The sequence below is a fragment of the Ranitomeya imitator genome, chromosome 7, assembly GCF_032444005.1.
Source record: "Ranitomeya imitator isolate aRanImi1 chromosome 7, aRanImi1.pri, whole genome shotgun sequence".
NCBI lineage: Eukaryota > Metazoa > Chordata > Amphibia > Anura > Dendrobatidae > Ranitomeya > Ranitomeya imitator.
Window position 1 is genome coordinate 138,722,820 of NC_091288.1, and position 22,314 is coordinate 138,745,133.

General features: G+C 42.6%; 1 protein-coding gene across 1 annotated transcript in view; it reads right to left on the reverse strand.

The window, feature by feature from the left end:
- The window catches only part of SLC40A1 (solute carrier family 40 member 1), a 152,837-nt gene that overhangs the window by 68,607 nt on the left and 61,916 nt on the right, over window positions 1-22,314 (reverse strand). Inside the window, exon 3 of the mRNA XM_069733845.1 lies at window positions 20,289-20,448. Within this exon, the coding sequence (XP_069589946.1) occupies window positions 20,289-20,448 (160 nt within the window). The remainder of the gene's footprint in view (window positions 1-20,288; window positions 20,449-22,314) is intronic.

The window sequence follows — 22,314 nt, forward strand, 5'->3', positions numbered from 1 at the left end:
AAAACAGCAGCTGTTCAGGGGACTTATTCTTGATCAACGTTTTAAAAAGACCATCAGGAATAAAAGAATAGAGCCTCAATGCGGTGCAATTCCAAGGGGTGACTGCTATACATGATAGCTGACTCCCTGAGGTATCGGCCTTGAACAGTTTTTGGACTAGTAGAGGGCGATTAAATCCTTAAATACCGAAGTAAATCGCGGCAGCTGTATCTAAGTGTTTAAAAGGGGGTTAAAAGACCTCCCATGGCAGATTGCCCCCCCACCCGTGATCGTAATCACAGTTGCCGATCGTTGCCATGGTACCCTGAGGTCATCTGATGACCCGTAAGTACAGTGGCGTGTAAGATCCTGCAATAAGCAGGGTCTCACAGGCTCAGTCAGTGACTCTCAGACAAGTCTCCGCCACTGCATGTCAAATGCAATCAAAGTAAAAACTATACATGTTCCACAGTGGAACTAAGTTAAAAAGTAAAAATGTGTCAAACAAAAACTGAAAAAAAAACAAACAAAAAAAGAAAGGGCACACAAATCAAAAATCAGTGTTTTCACTAAAACAAAAATAAACAAAGTACTTGGTTATTGGAATCGTCGCATCCAGAACTACCCGATCTATAAAACTGGTATGTTATTTATTCCAACACCTAAAAATAAATACACAAATAACACAAATAAACAAAACGCCAAAAATGTAGTTTTTTTTATCACACTGACACACAAAACAATAAATGAAAAGTGATCAAAAAGACATTAAAAAAAATGTTATCAGCTGTCCTGGAAAAAAAAACAAGTCCTAGAATGGCTCATTCGGCAAAAGTATAAAAGAGTTACAGCTCTCACAGTATGACAATGCAAAAACAAATACATTTTTGTAGAAAAATATTAAATTGTAAAAGTAGCAATGCATAAAAGAAATTATTTAAGTCTGGTATCGCTGCAATTGGATCGACCATAAGAATAAAGTCATCTTATCACACAACAAGGTATAATAAAAATCAGAACTATTCTTGTACTGCTATATGTGTATTGTGTCTCACATTTATCCTTCGCTCTCCGCTGAGCGCTTATGTCTGGGTTTCCGTGGAAATCCCAAAAAACAAGATTTACATCATCCCTGACAGAACCACTTGCTATAATGAGGTAGATGAAGTCACGTTCAACTCAGTCTGGTCTGTGCTCCGGCGGTGTCCCATCATTTTAGGAATCTTTTTAGCGCACAAGTGTAGTCGTCCAAATAGTCTCCATCTGCCTCATAATAGTGAGTGGTTCAGTTGGGAGTATTGTCTGAATTACATTTTTGTGGTATTTACACAGAATCCCTGAGTGCTCAAGGTAGAACACAAGAATGTGATCCAGCCTTATACTGAAAGTGATCAAAAAATTATGTACCCCAAAATGTTACCAATAAAAACCTACTTATCCCACACAAAACTAGCCCTCACTCAGGTCCGTCATCTGTCACTGGAAATATATCGATTTCTACGTTACCGATAGAACAAAGACTCTGGAAAAGCGACTTGCTCCCACCCTCCAAATAAAATCCAGTGAAACGTGTTCTCCCAAATCCAAATGCCCCATTCTAAGCCCAACTGTGCTTATACCACAGTAAGTGGCCATGTTTGGCATTATTGTAGTGGGAGAACCCAATTAACAATTTATGAGGTGTATGTATCTAGAAGCACAAGCTGGGCACAATGTTTGGGGGTTCTATACTATATGGAAGCATAACACTGTTTGGGGGCACGAAGTATGGACACTAAACTGGCAGATTTGCAATTCTCCAGGAAAAAAGCGTGGCGCGGATGCCACAAAATTAGTTGCTGCAGCCATAGATTATATCGAGAAGTGCAATGTCTGCAATGGGAGTTTTCTGCCGTTCTGGCACCATACGCGTTCTGCAAATGTCGGCTGCAAACTATTCTAGGGCTCCAAAAGCCAAATAGCGCTGCTTCTATCTCAGCCCTGCCATGCGGGGCATTACCACGCTCTGGAGAAATCTCGCAATAAATTGTGAGGTCCAGATTCACCTATTAACCCTTGCGTAAGGGACCTATGGGTTCAAAATACTCACTACACCTCTAGATGAAATCCTTAAGAAGTGAAATTTCCAATATGGAGTCACTTGTGGGGTTTACTGCTGATCTGGACTCTCATGGCCGAAAACCTATTCAAAAGGAATCTGCGTTCTAAAAGCCACGTTGAGCTCTTTCCCATCCGATCCCTGCTGTGTGCTCAAACAGTGGTGTACAACCACATATGGTTTACGGTCACAATCGGTAAAAATTGCATATCAAATTATGGGGTCCATTTTCTCCTTTTATCAATCATAGAAATGATAAATTTGGTGCTAAAACAGTATTTTAGTGAAAAAATTTAATTCTGTGTTTTCAAAATCTCAATATTTTAAATTTTGATGAACTGTTTGTAGGCTAAAAATGCTCAGTACCGTTACATGAAATCCTTGAGGGATCTACTTTCCAAAATGGGGTCACTTGTGGGGGGTTTTAACCGTTTGGTATATCAGGGGCTCTGCAAATGCGACATGGCGTTCACAATCTTTTCCAGACAAATTTATAATCCAAAATCAAATAGCGCTCTTGCCTTTCCGAGCCCTGTCATGTGCCAAAACAGCAATTTTTTACCACATATGGGGTATCTTTGTGTTCAGAAGAAATTGCATAACAAATTATGGGGTCCATTTTGTTCCTATTAGCCATTGTGAAAATTACAAAAAACATTTTAGCAGCAGCAACTTAATTTTTGTTTTCACACCCACATTTTAAAAAGTTCTGTAAAGCACCTATGGTTCAACAAGCTCAACACACCCCTAGATTAAATCCTTGATGGGTCTAGTGTATAAAAAATATGGTCACTTGGGGTTGTTTCTGCTGTTTTGGTACCTCAGGGGCTCTGCAAATGAGACAGTGTCTGCAATCAATTCCTGGCAAATTTACATTACAAATAATAAGGGTACCGTCACACAGTGGCATTTTGATCGCTACGACGGCACGATCCGTGACGCTCCAGCATCGTAACAATATCGCTCCAGCGTCGTAGACTGCTGTCACACTTTGCAATGTACGACGCTGGAGCGATAATTTCATGACGTATGTGCGATGTAGAAGCCGTTGGTTACTATGCGCACATCGTATACAATATCGTGCACACCTTTGTTACACCATGCGATCATGCCGCCACAGCGGGACACTAGACGACGAAAGAAAGTTTCAAATGATCTGCTACGACGTACGATTCTCAGCGGGGTCCCTGATCGCAGGAGCGTGTCAGACACAGCGAGATCGCTGGAACGTCACTGATATATCGCTGGAACATCACAAATCGTGCCGTCGTAGCGATCAAAATGCCACTGTGTGACGGTACCCTAAATGTCGCTTCTACTCTTCTGAGCCCCACTGCGTGCCCAAACAGAATTTTTTTGACTATATGTGTGGTATCGCCACGCTCAGAAGGAAGTGGGAAACAAACGGTGAGGTCCACTTTTTAATGTTACCTCTTGCAAAAGTGAAAAATTTGGGGCTTAAACAACATTTTCATGAGAAGAATGAACATATTCAATATGACAATCTAATGTAATCAAATTCTGTGTAGAACCTGTGAGTTAAAAATGCTCACTATACCCCTGGATAAAATTCCTGAGAGCTGTAGTTTCCAAAATGGGGTCACTTGTGGGGGTTTTCTGGTGAATGGGTGCCCTAGGGGCCCTGCAAATGCAACATAGTGCCCGCAATCTATTTCAACCAAATTTGTGTTACAAAATTCAATTGGTGATCCTTCCCTTCTGACGTGCAGTGGTGGTGCTTGAATCCCGTGCATGTGCCCTGCACTTCCTCGACAATCTGTACCGCTTCCTTCTCTTTCTGGTCAGTGTATTGACCTCTAATATAAAGTACAATGTGTCCCAACTAAGAAGCGTTCCAGAGTTATTATCACATGAAGTAACATTGGTCAGATTTTAAAAAATTCGCCTGGTCATTAATCCCTTTATCCCATATGACGTACTACCCCGTCGAGGGGACCAGGGACTTATTTCCCAGTGACGGGATAGTACGTCATATGCGATCGGCCGCGCTAACGGGGGGAGCGTGGCCGATCGCCGTCGGATGTCAGCTGATTATTACAGCTGACATCCGGCACTATGTGAAAGGAGCGGTCACGGACTGCTCCCGGCACATTAACCCCTGGAACACTGCGATCAAACATGATCGCAGTGTTCCGGCGGCATAGGGAAGCATCGCGCAGGGAGGGGGCTCCCTGCCTGCTTCCCTGAGACCCTCAGAGCAACGCGATGTGATCGCATTGTTCCGAGGGTCTCCTACCACCTCCTCCCTTCTGGGTCCTGCAAAAGTGCTTTGCAAAGTGTCAGATCAGCGATCTAACACTATGGTATGATGTGTTCCCGCCCCCGGGACAAAGTAAAAAAAAAATTATATATATATAATATATTTACATGTGTAAAACAAAAAATAAAAAAAATTCCTAAATAAAGAAAAAAAAATATATTATTCCAATAAATACATTTCTTTATCTAAATAAAAAAAAACAATAAAAACACATATTTAGTATTGCCGCGTCCGTAACGACCCGACCTATAAAACTGTCCCACTATAACCCCTTCAGTGAACACCGTAAAAAACAAAACAAAGCAGAGGCAAAAAGCAAAGCTTTATTATCATACCGCCGAACAAAAAGTGGAAGAACACCCGATCAAAAAGACGGATATAAATAACCATGGTACCGCTGAAAACGTCATCTTGTCCCGCAAAAAATGAGCTGCCATACAGCATCATCAGCGAAAAAATAAAAAAGTTACAGTCCTCAGAATAAAGCGATGCAAAAATAATTATTTTTTATATAAAATAGTTTGTATTGTATAAAAGCGCCAAAACATAAACAAAATTATATAAATAAGGTATCGCTATAATCGTACTGACCCGAAAAATAAAACTGCTTTATCAATTTTACCAAACGTGGAACGATATAAACGCCTCCCCATCCAAAAGAAATTCATGAATAGCTGGTCTTTGGTCATTCTGCCTTACAAAAATTATAATAAAGAGCGATCAAAGAATGTCACGTGCCTAAAAATGGTACCTTTAAAAACGTCAACTCGTCCCGCAAAAAACAAGACCTCACATGACTCTGTGGACCAAAATATGGAAAAATTATAGCTCTCAAAATGTGGAGACGCAAAAACTATTTTTTGCAATAAAAAGCATCTTTAGTGTGTGACAGCTGCTAATCATAAAAATCCGCTAAAAAATCCGCTATAAAAGTAAATCAAACCCCCCTTCATCACCTCCTTAGTTAGGGAAAAATAATACAATTTTAAAAAATGTATTTATTTCCATGTTCCCATTAGGGTTAGGGTTGGGGCTAAAGTTAGGGCTAAAGTTAGGGTTAGGGTTTTGCTAAAGTTAGGATTTGGATCACATTTATGGTTGGAATTAGGGTTGGGATTAGGGCTAGGGGCATGTTCGAGTTAGGGGTGTGGTTAGGGTTATGGTTAGGGTTGGGATTAGGGTTAGGGGTGTGTTTGGGTTAGGGTTTGTTAGAATTGGGGGGGTTTCCACTGTTTAGGCACATCAGGGGCTCTCCAAACGCAACATGGCATCCGATCTCAATTCCAGCCAATTCTGCGTTGAAAAAGTAAAACAGTGCTCCTTCCCTTCCGAGCTCTGCCATGCACCCAAAGAGGGGTTTACCCCAACATATGGGGTATCAGTGTACTCAGGACAAATTGGACAACAACTTTTGTGGTCCAATTTCTCCTGTTACCCTTGGAAAAATACAAAATCGGGGGCTAAAAAAAATTTTTGTGAAAAATTTTTCTTTTATTATTTTCCCGCCTCTGCGTTATTAACTGTAGTGAAACACTTGGGGGTTCACAGTTCTCACAACACATCTAGATAAGTTCCTTAGGGGGTCTACTTTCCAAAATGGTGTCACTTGTGGGGGGTTTCCACTGTTTAGGCACATCAGGGGCTCTCCAAATGCGACATGGTGTCCTATCTCAATTCCAGTCAATTTTGCACTGGAAAGTCAAACGGCGCTCCTTCCCTTCCGAGATCTGCCATGCGCCCAAACAGTGGTTTACCCCCACATATGGGGTATCAGCATACTCAGGACAAATTGCACAACAAGTTTTGGGGTCCAATTTCTTCTGTTACCTTTGGGAAAATAAAAAATTGGGGGCAAATTATCATTTTTGTGAAAAAATATGATTTTTAAATTTTTACGGCTCTGCATTATAAACTTCTGTGAAGTACTTGGTGGGTCAAAGTGCTCATCACACATCTAGATAAGATCCTCAGGGGGTCTACTTTTCAAAATGGTGTCACTTGTGCAGGGTTTCAATGTTTAGGCACATCAGGGGCTCTCCAAACGCAACATGGCGTCCCATCTCAATTCCAGTCAATTTTGCATTGAAAAGTCAAATGCGCTCCTTCCCTTCCGAGCTCTGCCATGCGCCCAAACAGTGGTTTACGCCCACATATGGGGTATCAGCGTACTCAGGACAAATTGTACAACATCTTTTGTTGTCCATGTCTCCTGTTACCCTTGTTAAAATAAAACAAATTGGAGCTGAAGTAAATTTTTGTGAAAAAAAGTAAAATGTTCATTTTTTTTTTAAACATTCCAAAAATTCCTGTGAAACACCTGAAGGGTTAATAAACTTCTTGAATGTGATTTTGAGCACCTTCAGATATGGAGTTTTTAGAATGGTGTCACAGTTGGTTATTTTCTATCATACAGACCCCTCAAAGTGACTTCAAATGTGATGTGGTCCCTAAAAAAAACCGTGTTGTAAAAATGAGAAATTGCTGGTCAACTTTTCAAATTCCAAAATTGTGCTGATGTAAAGTAGACATGTGGGAAACGTTACTTATTAAGTATTTAGTGTGACATATCTCTGTGATTTAAGGGCATAGAAATTCAAAGTTGGAAAATTGCTAAATTTTAAAAATTTTGGCCAAATTTCCGTTTTTTTCACAAATTAACACAGGTAATATCAAAGACATTTTACCACTTTCATGAAGTACAATATGTCACGAGAAAACAATGTCAAAATCATCAAGATCCGTTGAAGCGTACCAGAGTTATAATCTCATAAAGGGACAGTGGTCAGAATTGTAAAAATTGGCCGTCATTAACGTGCAAACCACCCTTGGGAGTTAAGGTTAAAACTAGCTCAGTCACTATTGGGTTAAAAGTGGAATTCTGGTGCTGATCATTTCTGCATCTGTGGTAAGGGATGCGGATGACGTTATGACAGCTACATACGTGCTGACCACAAGTCAGTATCTTGCGCAGGAATGTGAGGTCACAATGTCATTGGCACGACTTGATACAGATACCCATTTAAGACAATAAAAACAATACAAAATTAGTGTCAATCAGCTGGAGAGAGGTTAAAGGCTGGATATGAGGTTAATACTAGTGATGAGCGAGTGTACTTGTTGCTCGTGTTTTCCCCGAGCACGCTCGGGTGACCTCCGAGTATTTATGTCTACTCGGAGATTTAGTTTCCATCTCGGCAGCTGAATGATTTACAGCTATTAGCCAGCCTGAGTACATGTGGGGGTTGCCTGGTTGCTAGGGAATCCCCACATGTAATCAAGCAGGCTAATAGCTGTAAATCATTCAGCTGCAGGGATGAAAACTAAATCTCCGAGTAGTCATAAATACTCGGAGGTCACCCGAGCAAGGAGTACACTCGCTCATCACTAGTTAATACCTCATTCAGACATCAGTAATTTTTCATGTATGCAGAAACAAAAAAACAAGGTCCGAGTATCCGTCTCTACCATTGAAGTTTCATCAGTGATTTCCAGGTATGGAAAAAATAAATAAAAATAAGTTGCACAACTTCTACATATTACTAGGTTAATCATGGACAGCACATGGATTGCACACTAATGAGATCTGTGTAACATCTACGATTTTCACAGACCCGTAGACTTACAGTTAGGTCCATATATATTTGGACAGAGACAACATTTTTCTAATTTTGGTTATAGATATTACCACAATGAATTTTAAACAAAACAATTCAGATGCAGTTGAAGTTCAGACTTTCAGCTTTCATTTGCGGGTATCCACATTAAAATTGGATGAAGGGTTTAGGAGTTTCAGCTCCTTAACATGTGCCACCCTGATTTTAAAGGGACCAAAAGTAATTGGACAGATGCAATAATTTTAAACAAAATGTTCATTTTTAGTACTCGGTTGAAAACCCTTTGTTGGCAATGACTGCCTGAAGTCTTGAACAAATGGACATCACCAGACGCTGTGTTTCCTCCTTTTTGATGCTGTGCCAGGCCTTCACTGCGGTGGTTTTCAGTTGCTGTTTGTTTGTGGGCCTTTCTGTCTGAAGTTTAGTCTTTAATAAGTGAAATGCATGCTCAACTGGGTTGAGATCAGGTGACTGACTTGGCCATTCAAGAATATTCCACTTCTTTGCTTTAATAAACTCCTGGGTTGCTTTGACTTTATGTTTTGGGTCATTGTCCTTCTGTAGTATGAAATGACGACCAATCAGTTTGGCTGCATTTGGCTGGATCTGAGCACACAGTATGGCTCTGAATACCTCAGAATTCATTCGGCTGCTTCTGTCCTGTGTCACATCATCAATAAACACTAGTGACCCAGTGCCACTGGCAGCCATGCATGCCCAAGCCATCACACTGCCTCCGCTGTGTTTTACAGATGATGTGGTATGCTTTGGATCATGAGCTGTACCACGCCTTCGCCATACTTTTCTCTTTCCATCATTCTGGTAGAGGTTGATCTTGGTTTCATCTGTCCAAAGAATGTTCTTCCAGAACTGTGCTGGCTTTTTTAGATGTTTTTTAGCAAAGTCCAGTCTAGCCTTTTTATTCTTGATGCTTATGAGTGGCTCGCACCGTGCAGTGAACCCTCTGTATTTACTTTCATGCAGTCTTCTCTTTATGGTAGATTTGGATATTGATACGCCTACCTCCTGGAGAGTGTTGGTCACTTGGTTGGCTGTTGTGAAGGGGTTTCTCTTCACCACGGAGATTATTCTGCTATCATCCACCACTGTTGTTTTCCGTGGGCGCCCAGGTCTTTTTGCATTGATGAGTTCACCAGTGCTTGCTTTCTTTCTTTCTCAGTATGTACCAAACTATAGATTTTGCCACTCCTAATATTGTAGCAATTTCGGATGGGTTTTTTCTGTTTTCGCAGCTTAAGGATGGCTTGTTTCACCTGCATGGAGAGCTCCTTTGACCGCATGTTTACTTCACAGCAAAACCTTCCAAATGCAAGCACCACACCTCAAATCAACTCCAGGCCTTTTATCTGCTTAATTGAGAATGACATAACGAAGGGATTGCCCACACCTGTCCATGAAATAGCCTTGGAGTCAATTGTCCAATTACTTTTGGTCCCTTTAAAAACAGGGTGGCACATGTTAAGGAGCTGAAACTCCTAAACCCTTCATCCAATTTTAATGTGGATACCCTCAAATGAAAGCTGAAAGTCTAAAATTCAACTGCATCTGAATTGTTTTGTTTAAAATTCATTGTGTCTATAACCAAAATTAGAAAAATGTTGTCTCTGTCCAAATATATATGGACCTAGCTGTATATGAATACTTATGTCCATTTCTTATCCTCATCACAGATCAAGTTTCTGTGATTTTTTTAGCACACATGGTTTGTAACAAAACATAAAAGACGTTTGAATAAGGCCTTAGGTATATGAAATGTATTAACTATGCATAACATGGAAAAAGCAGCTCAGAGTGAGGCTTCTTTCACACGTCAGTGTCTTCAGTACGTGTGGTGACAGTTTTCACACATACCGAAGACACTGGCACACGTAGACCCATTCAAATGAATGGGTCTGTACACATATCTGTTTTTTCACGGACCGTGTGTCTGAATGATCCACACGTAGACATGTCCGTTTTTGTGCAGTTCCACGGTTCAGACAGACCCATTCAAGTCAATGGGTCAGTGTAAACACGTACAGCACACGGATGCCGTCCGTGTGACGCATCAGTATCACACGGACGGCCGCCGGGGAAGAAGCGCTACAGTAAGCGCTGTTGCCCGACGGCAGGTGCTGAAGCCGGCTCTCATCATTCTCCCCTGCTCTGCCGGCGATCATCGCGAGCAGAGGAGAATGGTGAGAGTTATCTTAAACTCCGAACGATGACAGCAGGTGGGGACTTTTGGCACTCTTACCCACATCATCTGACACATGCTGTAAGTGTGGTACTGATGCAGCACATGGGTGGCACACGGTTGCCACATGTGTGCCGCACGTAGTACACACACGGACATGGATATCTCCAGTACCGGTTTTTCTGGTACTGGAAATAAACTGACGTGTGAAACCACCCTTAAACAGGACAGTCTTCACAGATGTGGCAGTGATCACAAGTAGAGTTGAGAGAATTTGTTTGGATTTGGTCGTCAAATATGAATTTGCCATATTGGTGCCCTATTAATGCCGAATTTATGCTTGATGATTGGTTCCAAACATATTCATTCATTTCCGCTCCCATTGACTCCAATGACGTTCGGCTGTGTTCAGCAAATATTGCAAAAACAATATTCGCCGCCAATCATAATCTGAACCAAAGTTTGGAAAAATTCGCTCAACTCTAATCCCAAGGAGTCACTTAGCGTGCAGACCACTTCTGCAGGCAGCTTGTTGTGCTGTTTCTCCTGTATATGCAGCCACCCTCAGTAACAAATGCGACAATAGTCGCCCCTCCCTCGCTGGTCACTCCCCCCACTGTGCACTGAAGGATTTACGATCAGCCATACTTCATAGCTCCTGACTCCGGTCTCTGTAGTGCTAATGATAAACTATCAGGACACAAAAAAATATCTAGAATTGAGAGTCCTCAGAGGTTGTTACCGTTTAACGGCTAACTGAAAAGATGGTAACAAATTGCAAGCTTTCGAGACTACACAGGTCTCTTCATCAGGCAAAGACTAAAAGAAATTCTGAAGAATCACATATTTATGCACAACATAGTATAGAAAAAAAAGGGAAAAACCATGGATAAGACAGACCATGGATAAGACAGGTGATACGAAGCAGAATTACCATGAGTGATAAACAGTTATGTCCATAAATATTGGACCAGTTCTTAGGACACAGGAATCTCAGCATTCGGCGCAGCAGATGGCACTTTTCACTCTGCTTCATCTGCTCCATAGTAAGGCAACGTGCACACGTTGAGTGTGTGGGCAATATTTTACCTCAGTATTTGGCTGCCGTCACACTAGCAGTATTTGGTCAGTATTTTACCTCAGTATTTGAAAGGCCAAACCAGGAAAAGTAAAAGAGAAATGTGGCGCCCTGCAAAATGAGGTGTCACAAGAGTCTGTGAACTCTGATGGTGTGAGAAGCCAGCTTTTCAGCCATTTTTATACACACACATGTAATTAGTTTAAGTGCTATAGTGAAGTTTGGTGGGTATCAGTCCCCCATAGGAGAACTACTAAGCCCAGGAGAAATGCAGGAGTAGGAGGTCTGGGAGCTTCGAATGGGTAGAGCCAACATCAGAAGGCAGGTGGGTGCTCCCACGGTCTAGTGAGCACAACCAAACAGAAAAAATTGAGAGGATAGCGGCACACTTTATTAAAAACGTGAAAAGCCTAGTTTTTTTTATCAGTGGTGTGCCGCTATCCTCTCAAGCCTAGGAGAAGCAACCCTGCACCCTGGGATTGAGTGGTGCTGGAGATCAAGGAGACCAACCAGTGCCTTTGCTGTGGTCAATGTCGGGACTTCAGCAAAATCTGTGCAGCCACATGGGACATAGTTTTCTGCCCGATTCAAGAAGGGCTCAACTGCAAGACAACATCAGTTAGGGATCAGAAGAGAGATGTCTAGGTATGATCCCTAGTTATCAATGATGGGAAGAGAACTGATGTACTTTCCTGTAACGGTATGTGCACACGTTGCGGCTTTGCCTGCGGATTTTTCTGCACTGAATCTGCATCTCTTGGCAGAAAACGCAGGTGCGTTTTTGGCGTGTTTTTTATGCAGTTTTTGATGCGTTTTTGAAAGCTAAATAAAGATGTATTATTGAACAAAAAAAAGATTTGTGATGTCATTTCTTGTCCAACCTCCTCTTTTACATTTGTCCAACCCACACTCCATTACACACATAGATAGACAGATAGATATAAATATAGATAGAAGGAATGAGCTAGATAGATCTATAGATAGATAGATCTATACATAGATCGATAGATATTATCTATAGATCTATCTGTCATCTATCTATCTATCTAGCTCATCCCATCTATCTATCTATTCTATCTATCATCTATCTATCATTCCTTCTATCTATTTATTACATCTATCATCTATCTATCCGTCTCATTCCTTCAATAGATAGATAGATAGATAGAAGGAATGGGATAGATATATAGAAGGAGATAGATAGATAGACAGATAGATAGATAGATGATAGATAGAAGGAATCAGAGATAGATGATAAATAAATAGAAGGAATGAGCTAGATAGATAGATGACAGATCTATAGATAGATCATATGTTGTATGTACTGTATGCTGTATGTTATGTTGTATGTACTGTATGTTCTGTATGTTGTATGTACTGTATGTGTTTTTTTTTCTTTACATTCAACACATTAGCCGGATGATGGGACTGCTACTGTCCCATCATTGGCTAATGTGTCAATCACTGTCACTGTAGCGGGCATAGCCTGATGGGACTTGTAGTCCCATCGGACAATGCCTGCACACACACACGGACAGCGCCGCACAGCCCCACACAGACTTCCAGACAGCCCTGCACAGACCCGGCAAGCCCGACAGCCCCGCACAGACCCCTGGCAGACCCCCCCGACAGCCCCGCCGACCCCACACACACATACACGCAGACCCCGCCCGTACAGAGCTCCTGTGTATAATGTCATTGGGGACCACTGTATTACCTGTAGACTGACACTACATACAGGGCTCCTGTGTATAAAGTTACTGGTAAGTCACTATATTACCTGTACACTATATACAAAACTCCTGTGTATGTCATTTGTGAGTCAGTGTTTTACCTGTACACTGAAATTATACACTGTATACTATATATAGAGCTTATGTGTATAATGTAAGAGGTGATCTCTAAATTATCTGTACACTGACACTATATACAGAGCTCTTGAGTATAATGTCACTGATGATCAATGTATTACCTGTACACTGACACTATATACAGAGCTCCTGGTCACTGATGAGTCCCTGTATTACCTGAAACTTACACTATACACTGTATATTTTGTACAGCGCTTATGTGTCTAATGGCACTTATGGTAAAATTAGTATTGTGTTTATTTATTAATGATCAGTATTGTACTATTTGTCCACTATGTTGTGGTAATATTTGATCTGGCATGATGTGGAGGCATTTGTCCCTTGTGTGTGGTATTATTCAGTCACTATGTGGTAGTACATTGTCCGGCCATGGTGTGATGGTATTTGTCTCTTGTATGTGGTATTATTGATAATTTTAAAAATTATATGTGACAGATTCCCTTAAAGAAAAATATACCCAAAATGGTATCAGATATTTTAAGAAATTTTAAATAGGTCAGAGTACAGTAGGGCCCTGCCAAAAGAGACTTCATTGTAGTGGTGGCGACTTAAAAAATCTTTTGGCCAAATGTGATGTGATCTGGTGTTAGATGGAAACAACTGTTAATGTGTCATTGGTGAGGACGTGGTGCAGAAGTGGAGTTTTTCCAAGAGCTTGCAGTGGGACTGTGGAAGGTTCGAGTTGTGGAGGCAGAGTTGGTGTGGAGCCTGGGTAGAGTCTGAAGGGGGTCTGAAAATGTTTCCAGTATAGCACCTGTTATGAAAGGTAATTCAGTACCACAATGGACATAGAGGTCAGCGCACATACAGTGACCTGGCAATAACCCAAAAAACAAGAACGAGCTCTGAGACGTGGGAACTCTGTTGACCGCAATCCCTAATCCTCTCCAACACACTAAAGGCAGCCGTGGATTGCGCCTAACGCTCCCTATGCAACTCGGTACGGCCTGAGAAACTAGCTAGCCTGAAGATAGAAAATAAGCCTACCTTGCCTCAGAGAAATACCCCAAAGGAAAAGGCAGCCCCCACATATAATGACTGTGAGTTAACCCTGCTGTTCTGTTCGGTCTGGGGAGACCTATTTTGAACTTTGGTATTTTTTGGGGTGTTCAAGATGCGGTTCTGAAACTTGTGGTTGATTGACTTAAATGAGGATGGGTCGGTCGGCCACGGGTTTCAGAGCCGCATCTTGAATATTTTAAAGAATATTGAAGTTCAAGGTCGGTCATTTTTGACCAACAGAACAGCAGGGTTAAGATGAAAAGACAAACGTAGAGATGAAATAGATTTAGCAAAGTGAGGCCCAACTTTCTGAACAGAGCGAGGATAGGAAAGGTAACTTTGCGGTCAACACAAAACCCTACAAAAACCACGCAAAGGGGGCAAAAAGACCCTCCGTACCGAACTAACAGCACATAGGTACACCCTCTGCGTCCCAGAGCTTCCAGCAAGCAGAAAAAAACAAATAGACAAGCTGGACAGAAAAAAAAAACAGCAAACAAATAGCAAAGAGTAACTTAGCTATGCAGAGCAGCAGGCCACAGGAACGATCCAGGAGGAAACAGGTCCAATACTAGAACATTGACTGGAGGCCAGGATCAAAGCACTAGGTGGAGTTAAATAGAGCAGCACCTAACGACTTCACCACAACACCTGAGGAAGGAAACTCAGAAGCCTCAGTACCACTTTCCTCCACCAACGGAAGCTCACAGAGAGAACCAGCCAAAGTACCACTTGTGACCACAGGAGGGAGCTCTGCCACAGAATTCACAACAGTACCCCCCCCTTGAGGAGGGGTCACCGAACCCTCACCAGAGCTCCCAGGACGACCAGGATGAGCCATATGAAAGGCACGAACAAGATCGGGAGCATGGACATCAGAGGCAAAGACCCAGGAATTATCTTCCTGAGCATAACCCTGCCACTTAACCAGATACTGGAGTTTCCGCCTTGAAACACGAGAATCCAAAATCTTCTCCACAATATACTCCAACTCCCCCTCCACCAAAACCGGGGCAGGAGGATCAACAGATGGAACCATAGGTGCCACGTATCTCCGCAACAATGACCTATGGAATACGTTATGTATGGAAAAAGAATCTGGAAGGGTCAGACGAAAAGACACAGGATTAAGAACCTCAGAAATCCTATACGGACCAATAAAACGAGGTTTAAACTTAGGAGAGGAAACCTTCATAGGAATATGACGAGAAGATAACCAAACCAAGTCCCCAACCCAAAGTCGGGGACCCACACAGCGTCTGCGATTAGCGAAACGTTGAGCCTTCTCCTGGGACAAAGTCAAATTGTCCACTACATGAGTCCAAATCTGCTGCAACCTGTCCACCACAGTATCCACACCAGGACAGTCCGAAGACTCAACCTGCCCTGAAGAGAAACGAGGATGGAACCCAGAGTTGCAGAAAAACGGTGAAACCAAGGTAGCCGAGCTGGCCCGATTATTAAGGGCGAACTCAGCCAAAGGCAAAAAGGACACCCAGTCATCCTGATCAGCAGAAACAAAGCATCTCAGATATGTTTCCAAGGTCTGATTGGTTCGTTCGGTCTGGCCATTAGTCTGAGGATGGAAAGCCGAGGAAAAAGACAAGTCAATGCCCATCCTACCACAAAAGGCTCGCCAAAACCTCGAAACAAACTGGGAACCTCTGTCAGAAACGATATTCTCTGGAATGCCATGTAAACGAACCACATGCTGGAAAAACAATGGCACCAAATCAGAGGAGGAAGGCAATTTAGACAAGGGTACCAAATGGACCATCTTAGAGAAGCGATCACAGACCACCCAAATGACTGACATCTTTTGAGAGACGGGAAGATCTGAAATAAAATCCATAGAGATATGTGTCCAAGGCCTCTTCGGGACCGGCAAGGGCAAAAGCAACCCACTGGCACGAGAACAGCAGGGCTTAGCCCGAGCACAAATCCCACAGGACTGCACAAAAGTACGCACATCCCGCGACAGAGATGGCCACCAAAAGGATCTAGCCACTAACTCTCTGGTACCAAAGATTCCAGGAATGCCAGCCAACACCGAACAATGAACCTCAGAGATAACTTTATTCGTCCACCTATCAGGGACAAACAGTTTCTCCGCTGGGCAACGATCAGGTTCATTAGCCTGAAATTTTTGCAGCACCCGCCGCAAATCAGGGGAGATGGCAGACACAATTACTCCCTCTTTGAGGATACCCGCCGGCTCAGATACACCCGGAGAGTCGGGCACAAAACTCCTAGACAGAGCATCCGCCTTCACATTTTTATAGCCCGGAAGGTATGAAATCACAAAGTCAAAACGGGCAAAAAACAACGACCAACGAGCTTGTCTAGGATTCAACCGCTTGGCGGACTCGAGATAAGTCAAGTTCTTATGATCAGTCAAGACCACCACGCGATGCTTAGCTCCTTCAAGCCAATGACGCCACTCCTCGAATGCCCACTTCATGGCCAGCAACTCTCGATTGCCCAGATCATAATTTCGCTCAGCAGGCGAAAACTTCCTGGAAAAGAAGGCGCATGGTTTCATCACCGAGAAATCAGAACTTCTCTGCGACAAAACAGCCCCGGCTCCAATCTCGGAAGCATCAACCTCGACCTGGAACGGAAGCGAAACATCTGGTTGACACAACACAGGGGCAGAAGAAAAACGACGCTTCAACTCTTGAAAAGCTTCCACCGCAGCAGAAGACCAATTGACCACATCAGCACCTTTCTTGGTCAAATCGGTCAATGGTTTAGCAATACTAGAAAAATTGCAGATGAAGCGACGATAAAAATTAGCAAAGCCCAGGAACTTTTGCAGACTTTTCAGAGATGTCGGCTGAGTCCAATTATGGATGGCTTGGACCTTAACAGGGTCCATCTCGATAGTAGAAGGGGAAAAGATGAACCCCAAAAATGAAACCTTCTGAACACCAAAGAGACACTTTGATCCCTTCACAAACAAAGAATTAGCAAGCAGGACCTGAAACACCGTTCTGACCTGCTTCACATGAGACTCCCAATCATCCGAGAAGATCAAAATGTCATCTAAGTACACAATCAGGAATTTATCCAGGTACTCTCGGAAGATGTCATGCATAAAGGACTGAAACACTGATGGAGCATTGGCAAGTCCGAACGGCATTACTAGATACTCAAAATGGCCCTCGGGCGTATTAAATGCAGTTTTCCACTTATCGCTTCGCTTAATACGCACAAGATTATACGCACCACGAAGATCTATCTTGGTGAACTAACTAGCCCCCTTAATCCGAGCAAACAAATCAGATAACAATGGCAAGGGCTACTGAAATTTAACCGTGATCTTATTTAGAAGGCGGTAATCTATACAAGGTCTCAGTGAACCATCCTTCTTGGCTACAAAAAAGAACCCTGCTCCTAATGGCGACGATGACGGGCGAATATGCCCCTTCTCTAAATACTCCTTCACATAACTCCGCATAGCGGCGTGCTCAGGCACAGATAAATTAAACAGTCGACCTTTTGGGAATTTACTACCAGGAATCAAATCGATAGCACAATCACAATCCCTATGCGGAGGTAGGGTATCGGACTTGGGCTCATCAAATAAATCCCGGTAATCAGACAAGAACTCAGGAACCTCAGAAGGGGTGGATGACGAAATAGTCAGAAATGGGACATCACCATGTACCCCCTGACAACCCCAGCTGGACACAGACATGGATTTCCAATCTAATACTGGATTATGGACTTGTAGCCATGGCAACCCCAACACGACCACATCATGCAGATTATGCAACACCAGAAAGCGAATAACCTCCTGATGAGCAGGAGCCATGCACATGGTCAGCTGGGTCCAGTACTGAGGCTTATTCTTGGCCAAAGGCGTAGCATCAATTCCTCTCAATGGAATAGGACACTGCAAGGGCTCCAAGAAAAACCCACAACGCCTAGCATACTCCAAGTCCATCAAATTCAGGGCAGCGCCTGAATCCACAAATGCCATGACAGAATATGATGACAAAGAGCAGATCAAGGTAACAGACAGAAGAAATTTTGACTGTACCGTACCAATGGTGGCAGACCTAGCGAACCGCTTAGTGCGCTTAGGACAATCAGAGATAGCATGAGTGGAATCACCACAGTAGAAACACAGCCCATTCAGACGTCTGTGTTCTTGCCGTTCAACTCTGGTCAAAGTCCTATCGCACTGCATAGGCTCAGGTTTAAGCTCAGGTAATACCGCCAAATGGTGCACAGATTTACGCTCGCGCAAGCGTCGACCGATCTGAATGGCCAAAGACATAGACTCATTCAGACCAGCAGGCATAGGAAATCCCACCATGACATCCTTAAGGGCTTCAGAGAGACCTTTTCTGAAAATAGCTGCGAGCGCACCTTCATTCCACTGAGTGAGTACGGACCACTTTCTAAATTTCTGACAATATACCTCTATTTCATCCTGACCGTGACACAGAGCCAGCAAATTCTTCTCTGCCTGATCCACAGAATTAGGCTCATCGTACAGCAATCCGAGCGCCAGGAAAAATGCATCGATATTACTTAATGCAGGATCTCCTGACGCAAGAGAAAATGCCCAGTCCTGAGGGTCGCCACGCAAAAAAGAAATAACGATCCTAACTTGTTGAACTGGGTCACCAGAGGAGCGAGGTTTCAAAGCCAGAAATAGTTTACAATTATTTTTGAAACTCAGAAATTTAGTTCTATCTCCAAAAAACAAATCAGGAATAGGAATTCTCGGTTCTAACATAGAATTCTGAACCACAAAATCTTGAATACTTTGTACTCTTGCCGTGAGCTGATCCACACATGAAGACAGACCTTTAATGTCCATTGCTACACCTGTGTCCTGAACCACCCAAATGTCTAGGGGAAAAAAAAGGCAAAACACAGTGCAAAGAAAAAAAAATGGTCTCAGAACTTCTTTTTTCCCTCTATTGAGAATCATTAGTACTTTTGGCCTCCAGTACTGTTATGAAAGGTAATTCAGTACCACAATGGACATAGAGGTCAGCGCACATACAGTGACCTGGCAATAACCCAAAAAACAAGAACGAGCTCTGAGACGTGGGAACTCTGTTGACCGCAATCCCTAATCCTCTCCAACACACTAAAGGCAGCCGTGGATTGCGCCTAACGCTCCCTATGCAACTCGGCACGGCCTGAGAAACTAGCTAGCCTGAAGATAGAAAATAAGCCTACCTTGCCTCAGAGAAGTACCCCAAAGGAAAAGGCAGCCCCCACATATAATGACTGTGAGTTAAGATGAAAAGACAAACGTAGAGATGAAATAGATTTAGTAAAGTGAGGCCCAACTTTCTGAACAGAGCGAGGATAGGAAAGGTAACTTTGCGGTCAACACAAAACCCTACAAAAACCACGCAAAGGGGGCAAAAAGACCCTCCGTGCCGTTAGTACACCCTCTGCGTCCCAGAGCTTCCAGCAAGCAGAAAAAAACAAATAGACAAGCTGGACAGAAAAAAAACAGCAAACAAATATTAAAGAGTAACTTAGCTATGCAGAGCAGCAGGCCACAGGAACGATCCAGGAGGAAACAGGTCCAATACTAGAACATTGACTGGAGGCCAGGATCAAAGCACTAGGTGGAGTTAAATAGAGCAGCACCTAACGACTTCACCACATCACCTGAGGAAGGAAACTCAGAAGCCGCAGTACCACTTTCCTCCACCAACGGAAGCTCACAGAGAGAACAAGCCGAAGTACCACTTGTGACCACAGGAGGGAGCTCTGCCACAGAATTCACAACAAGCACCCTGAAAATCCTGACGACAGCTCTGGACACTTGTAGAAGAGTTATAGCGACCTTTGGGGCCCGATATTGCAATCTGAGCACAGTCGTGTTTCACAGATGTCTGAAACTTGCCTTCGACTGATAATACTCTTGACTAAACAGAAATTGATCTGATATCTGAAAGCACAGATCAAACGCAGATTAACTGGCCACCTAAAACACACATTTAACCCAGTTTCACACATCCATTCAACAGCTGGTCTTCTTACATGAGCCATCTCATTTATGCCTAAGAGTTATTGTGATCCAATCACAGTCCAGGCTTGCAGATCTTACAAATATTGCTCTGACTGAACAGAAATTGGTAAAAAAAACATACAATGCAAACACACTTGTATTTAATGAAAATATATTACCTTTCAAGCGTGGATTTTTATCAACCCAGTCTCCAATTATAGCTCCAAGAAAAAGGACAGAGCCTGCAACCACAAGTCCATAAACAGCGGTGAGAAGTAAGCTGTTTCCATACAGTTCTACCAGGAACAGAGAGACTGCAAAATGCCACATACGATCTCCCTGTAACACACAAAAATGAAATTAGGGCAACTTCTAAATATATATATTTTTATATAAATATTATATTACATTTGTTTAATCAAAGAAAAATCTAGTACATACAATACCGTTCAAAAGTTTAGGATCACTTAGAAATGTCCTTATTTTTGAAAGAAAAGCAGTTTTTCCAATGAAGCTAACATTAAATGATTCAGAAATACACTCTATACATTGCTAATGTGGTAAATGACTATTCTAGCTGCAGATGTCTGGTTTGTAATGCAATATCTTCATAGGTGTATAGAGGCCCATTTCCAACAACCATCACTCTAGTGCTCTTATAGTACTTTGTGTTTGCTAACTGTGTAAGAAGGCTAATGGATGGTTAGAATACCCTTGAAAACCCTTGTGCAAGAATGTTAGCAGAACTGAAAACAGTTTGGCTGATTAGAGAACCTATAAACCTGACCTTCCTTTGAGCTAGTTGAGAATCTGGAGCATTACATTTGTTGGTTCTATTAAACTCTCAAAATAGCCAGAAAAAAAGAACTTTCATGTGAAACTCGACAGTCTATTCTTGTTCTTAGAAATGAAGGCTATTCCATGCGAGAAATTGCCAAGAAACTGAAGGAAGTAGTACACACCGTTGTAGGCAATCTTCAGAGGAGAGCCCAAACTGGCTCTAACCAGAGTAGAAAGAGAAGTGGGAGGCCCCTCTGCACAAATGAGCAACAAGACAAGTACATTAGCGTCTGTAGTTTGAGAAATCGACGCCTCACAGGTCCTCAACTGGCAGCTTTATTAAATAGTACACGCAAAACGCCAGTGTCAACGTCTACAGTGAAGAGGCGACTCCGGGATGCTGGCCTTCAGGGCAGAGTGCCTAATAAAAACACTGGCTACCAAAAGGAAAAAATTAATATGGGCAAAAGAACACCGACATTGGACAGAGGAAGGTTTGAAAAAAGTGTTATGGACAGACGAATCCAAGTTTCAGATGTTTCAATCACACAGAAGAACATTTGTGAGACACAGAACAACTGAAAACATGCTATAACAGTACCTGACGTCATCTGTCAAGCATGGTGGAGGTAATGTGATGGTCTGGGGTTGCTTTGGTGCTGGTAAAGTGGGAGATTTGTACAAGGTAAAAGGGATATTGAATAAGGAAGGCTATCACTCCATTTGGCAACTCCATGGTATACCCTGTGGACAGCGCTTGATTGGAGCCAATTTCATCCTACAACAGGACAATGACCCAAAGCACACCTCCAAACTATGCAAGAGCTATTTAGGGAAGAAGCAGGCAGCTGGTATTCTATCTGTAATGGAGTGGCCAGAGCAGTCACCAGATCTCAACCCCAATGAGCTATTGCTTGACCGTATGGTATGCAAAAAGTGCCCATCAAGCCAAACCAACTTGTGGGAGGGGCTTCTGGAAGCATGGGATGACATTTTCCAGATTACCTCAGCAAATTAATTGCTAGAATGCCAAAGGTCGGCAATGCTGCAATTGCTGCATGGGGAACATTCTTTGACTAAAGCAAAGTTTGAAGGAGAAAATTATTATTTCAAATAAAAATCTTTTTTTCGACCCTTGTCAATGTCTGGACAAGATTTTCAATTTAGTTGGCAACTCATTTGATTAATAAAAGTATGAGATTTCATGGAAAACACAAAATTGTCTGGGTGACCCTAAACTTTTGAACGGTAGTGTATTTGGTTTTCCACAAATCCAGGCAAATTCTGTAACCAGATATCTTCAGAGGTGGACACAGACAGTAGAGTTCCTGAATAAGATCAGTATATGGACCCTTTGTCCAGTAGCTCATCATAACGCACAATTCCACCTGCTTTGGAGGTGGAAATGCCCTCACTTGCCTCTTT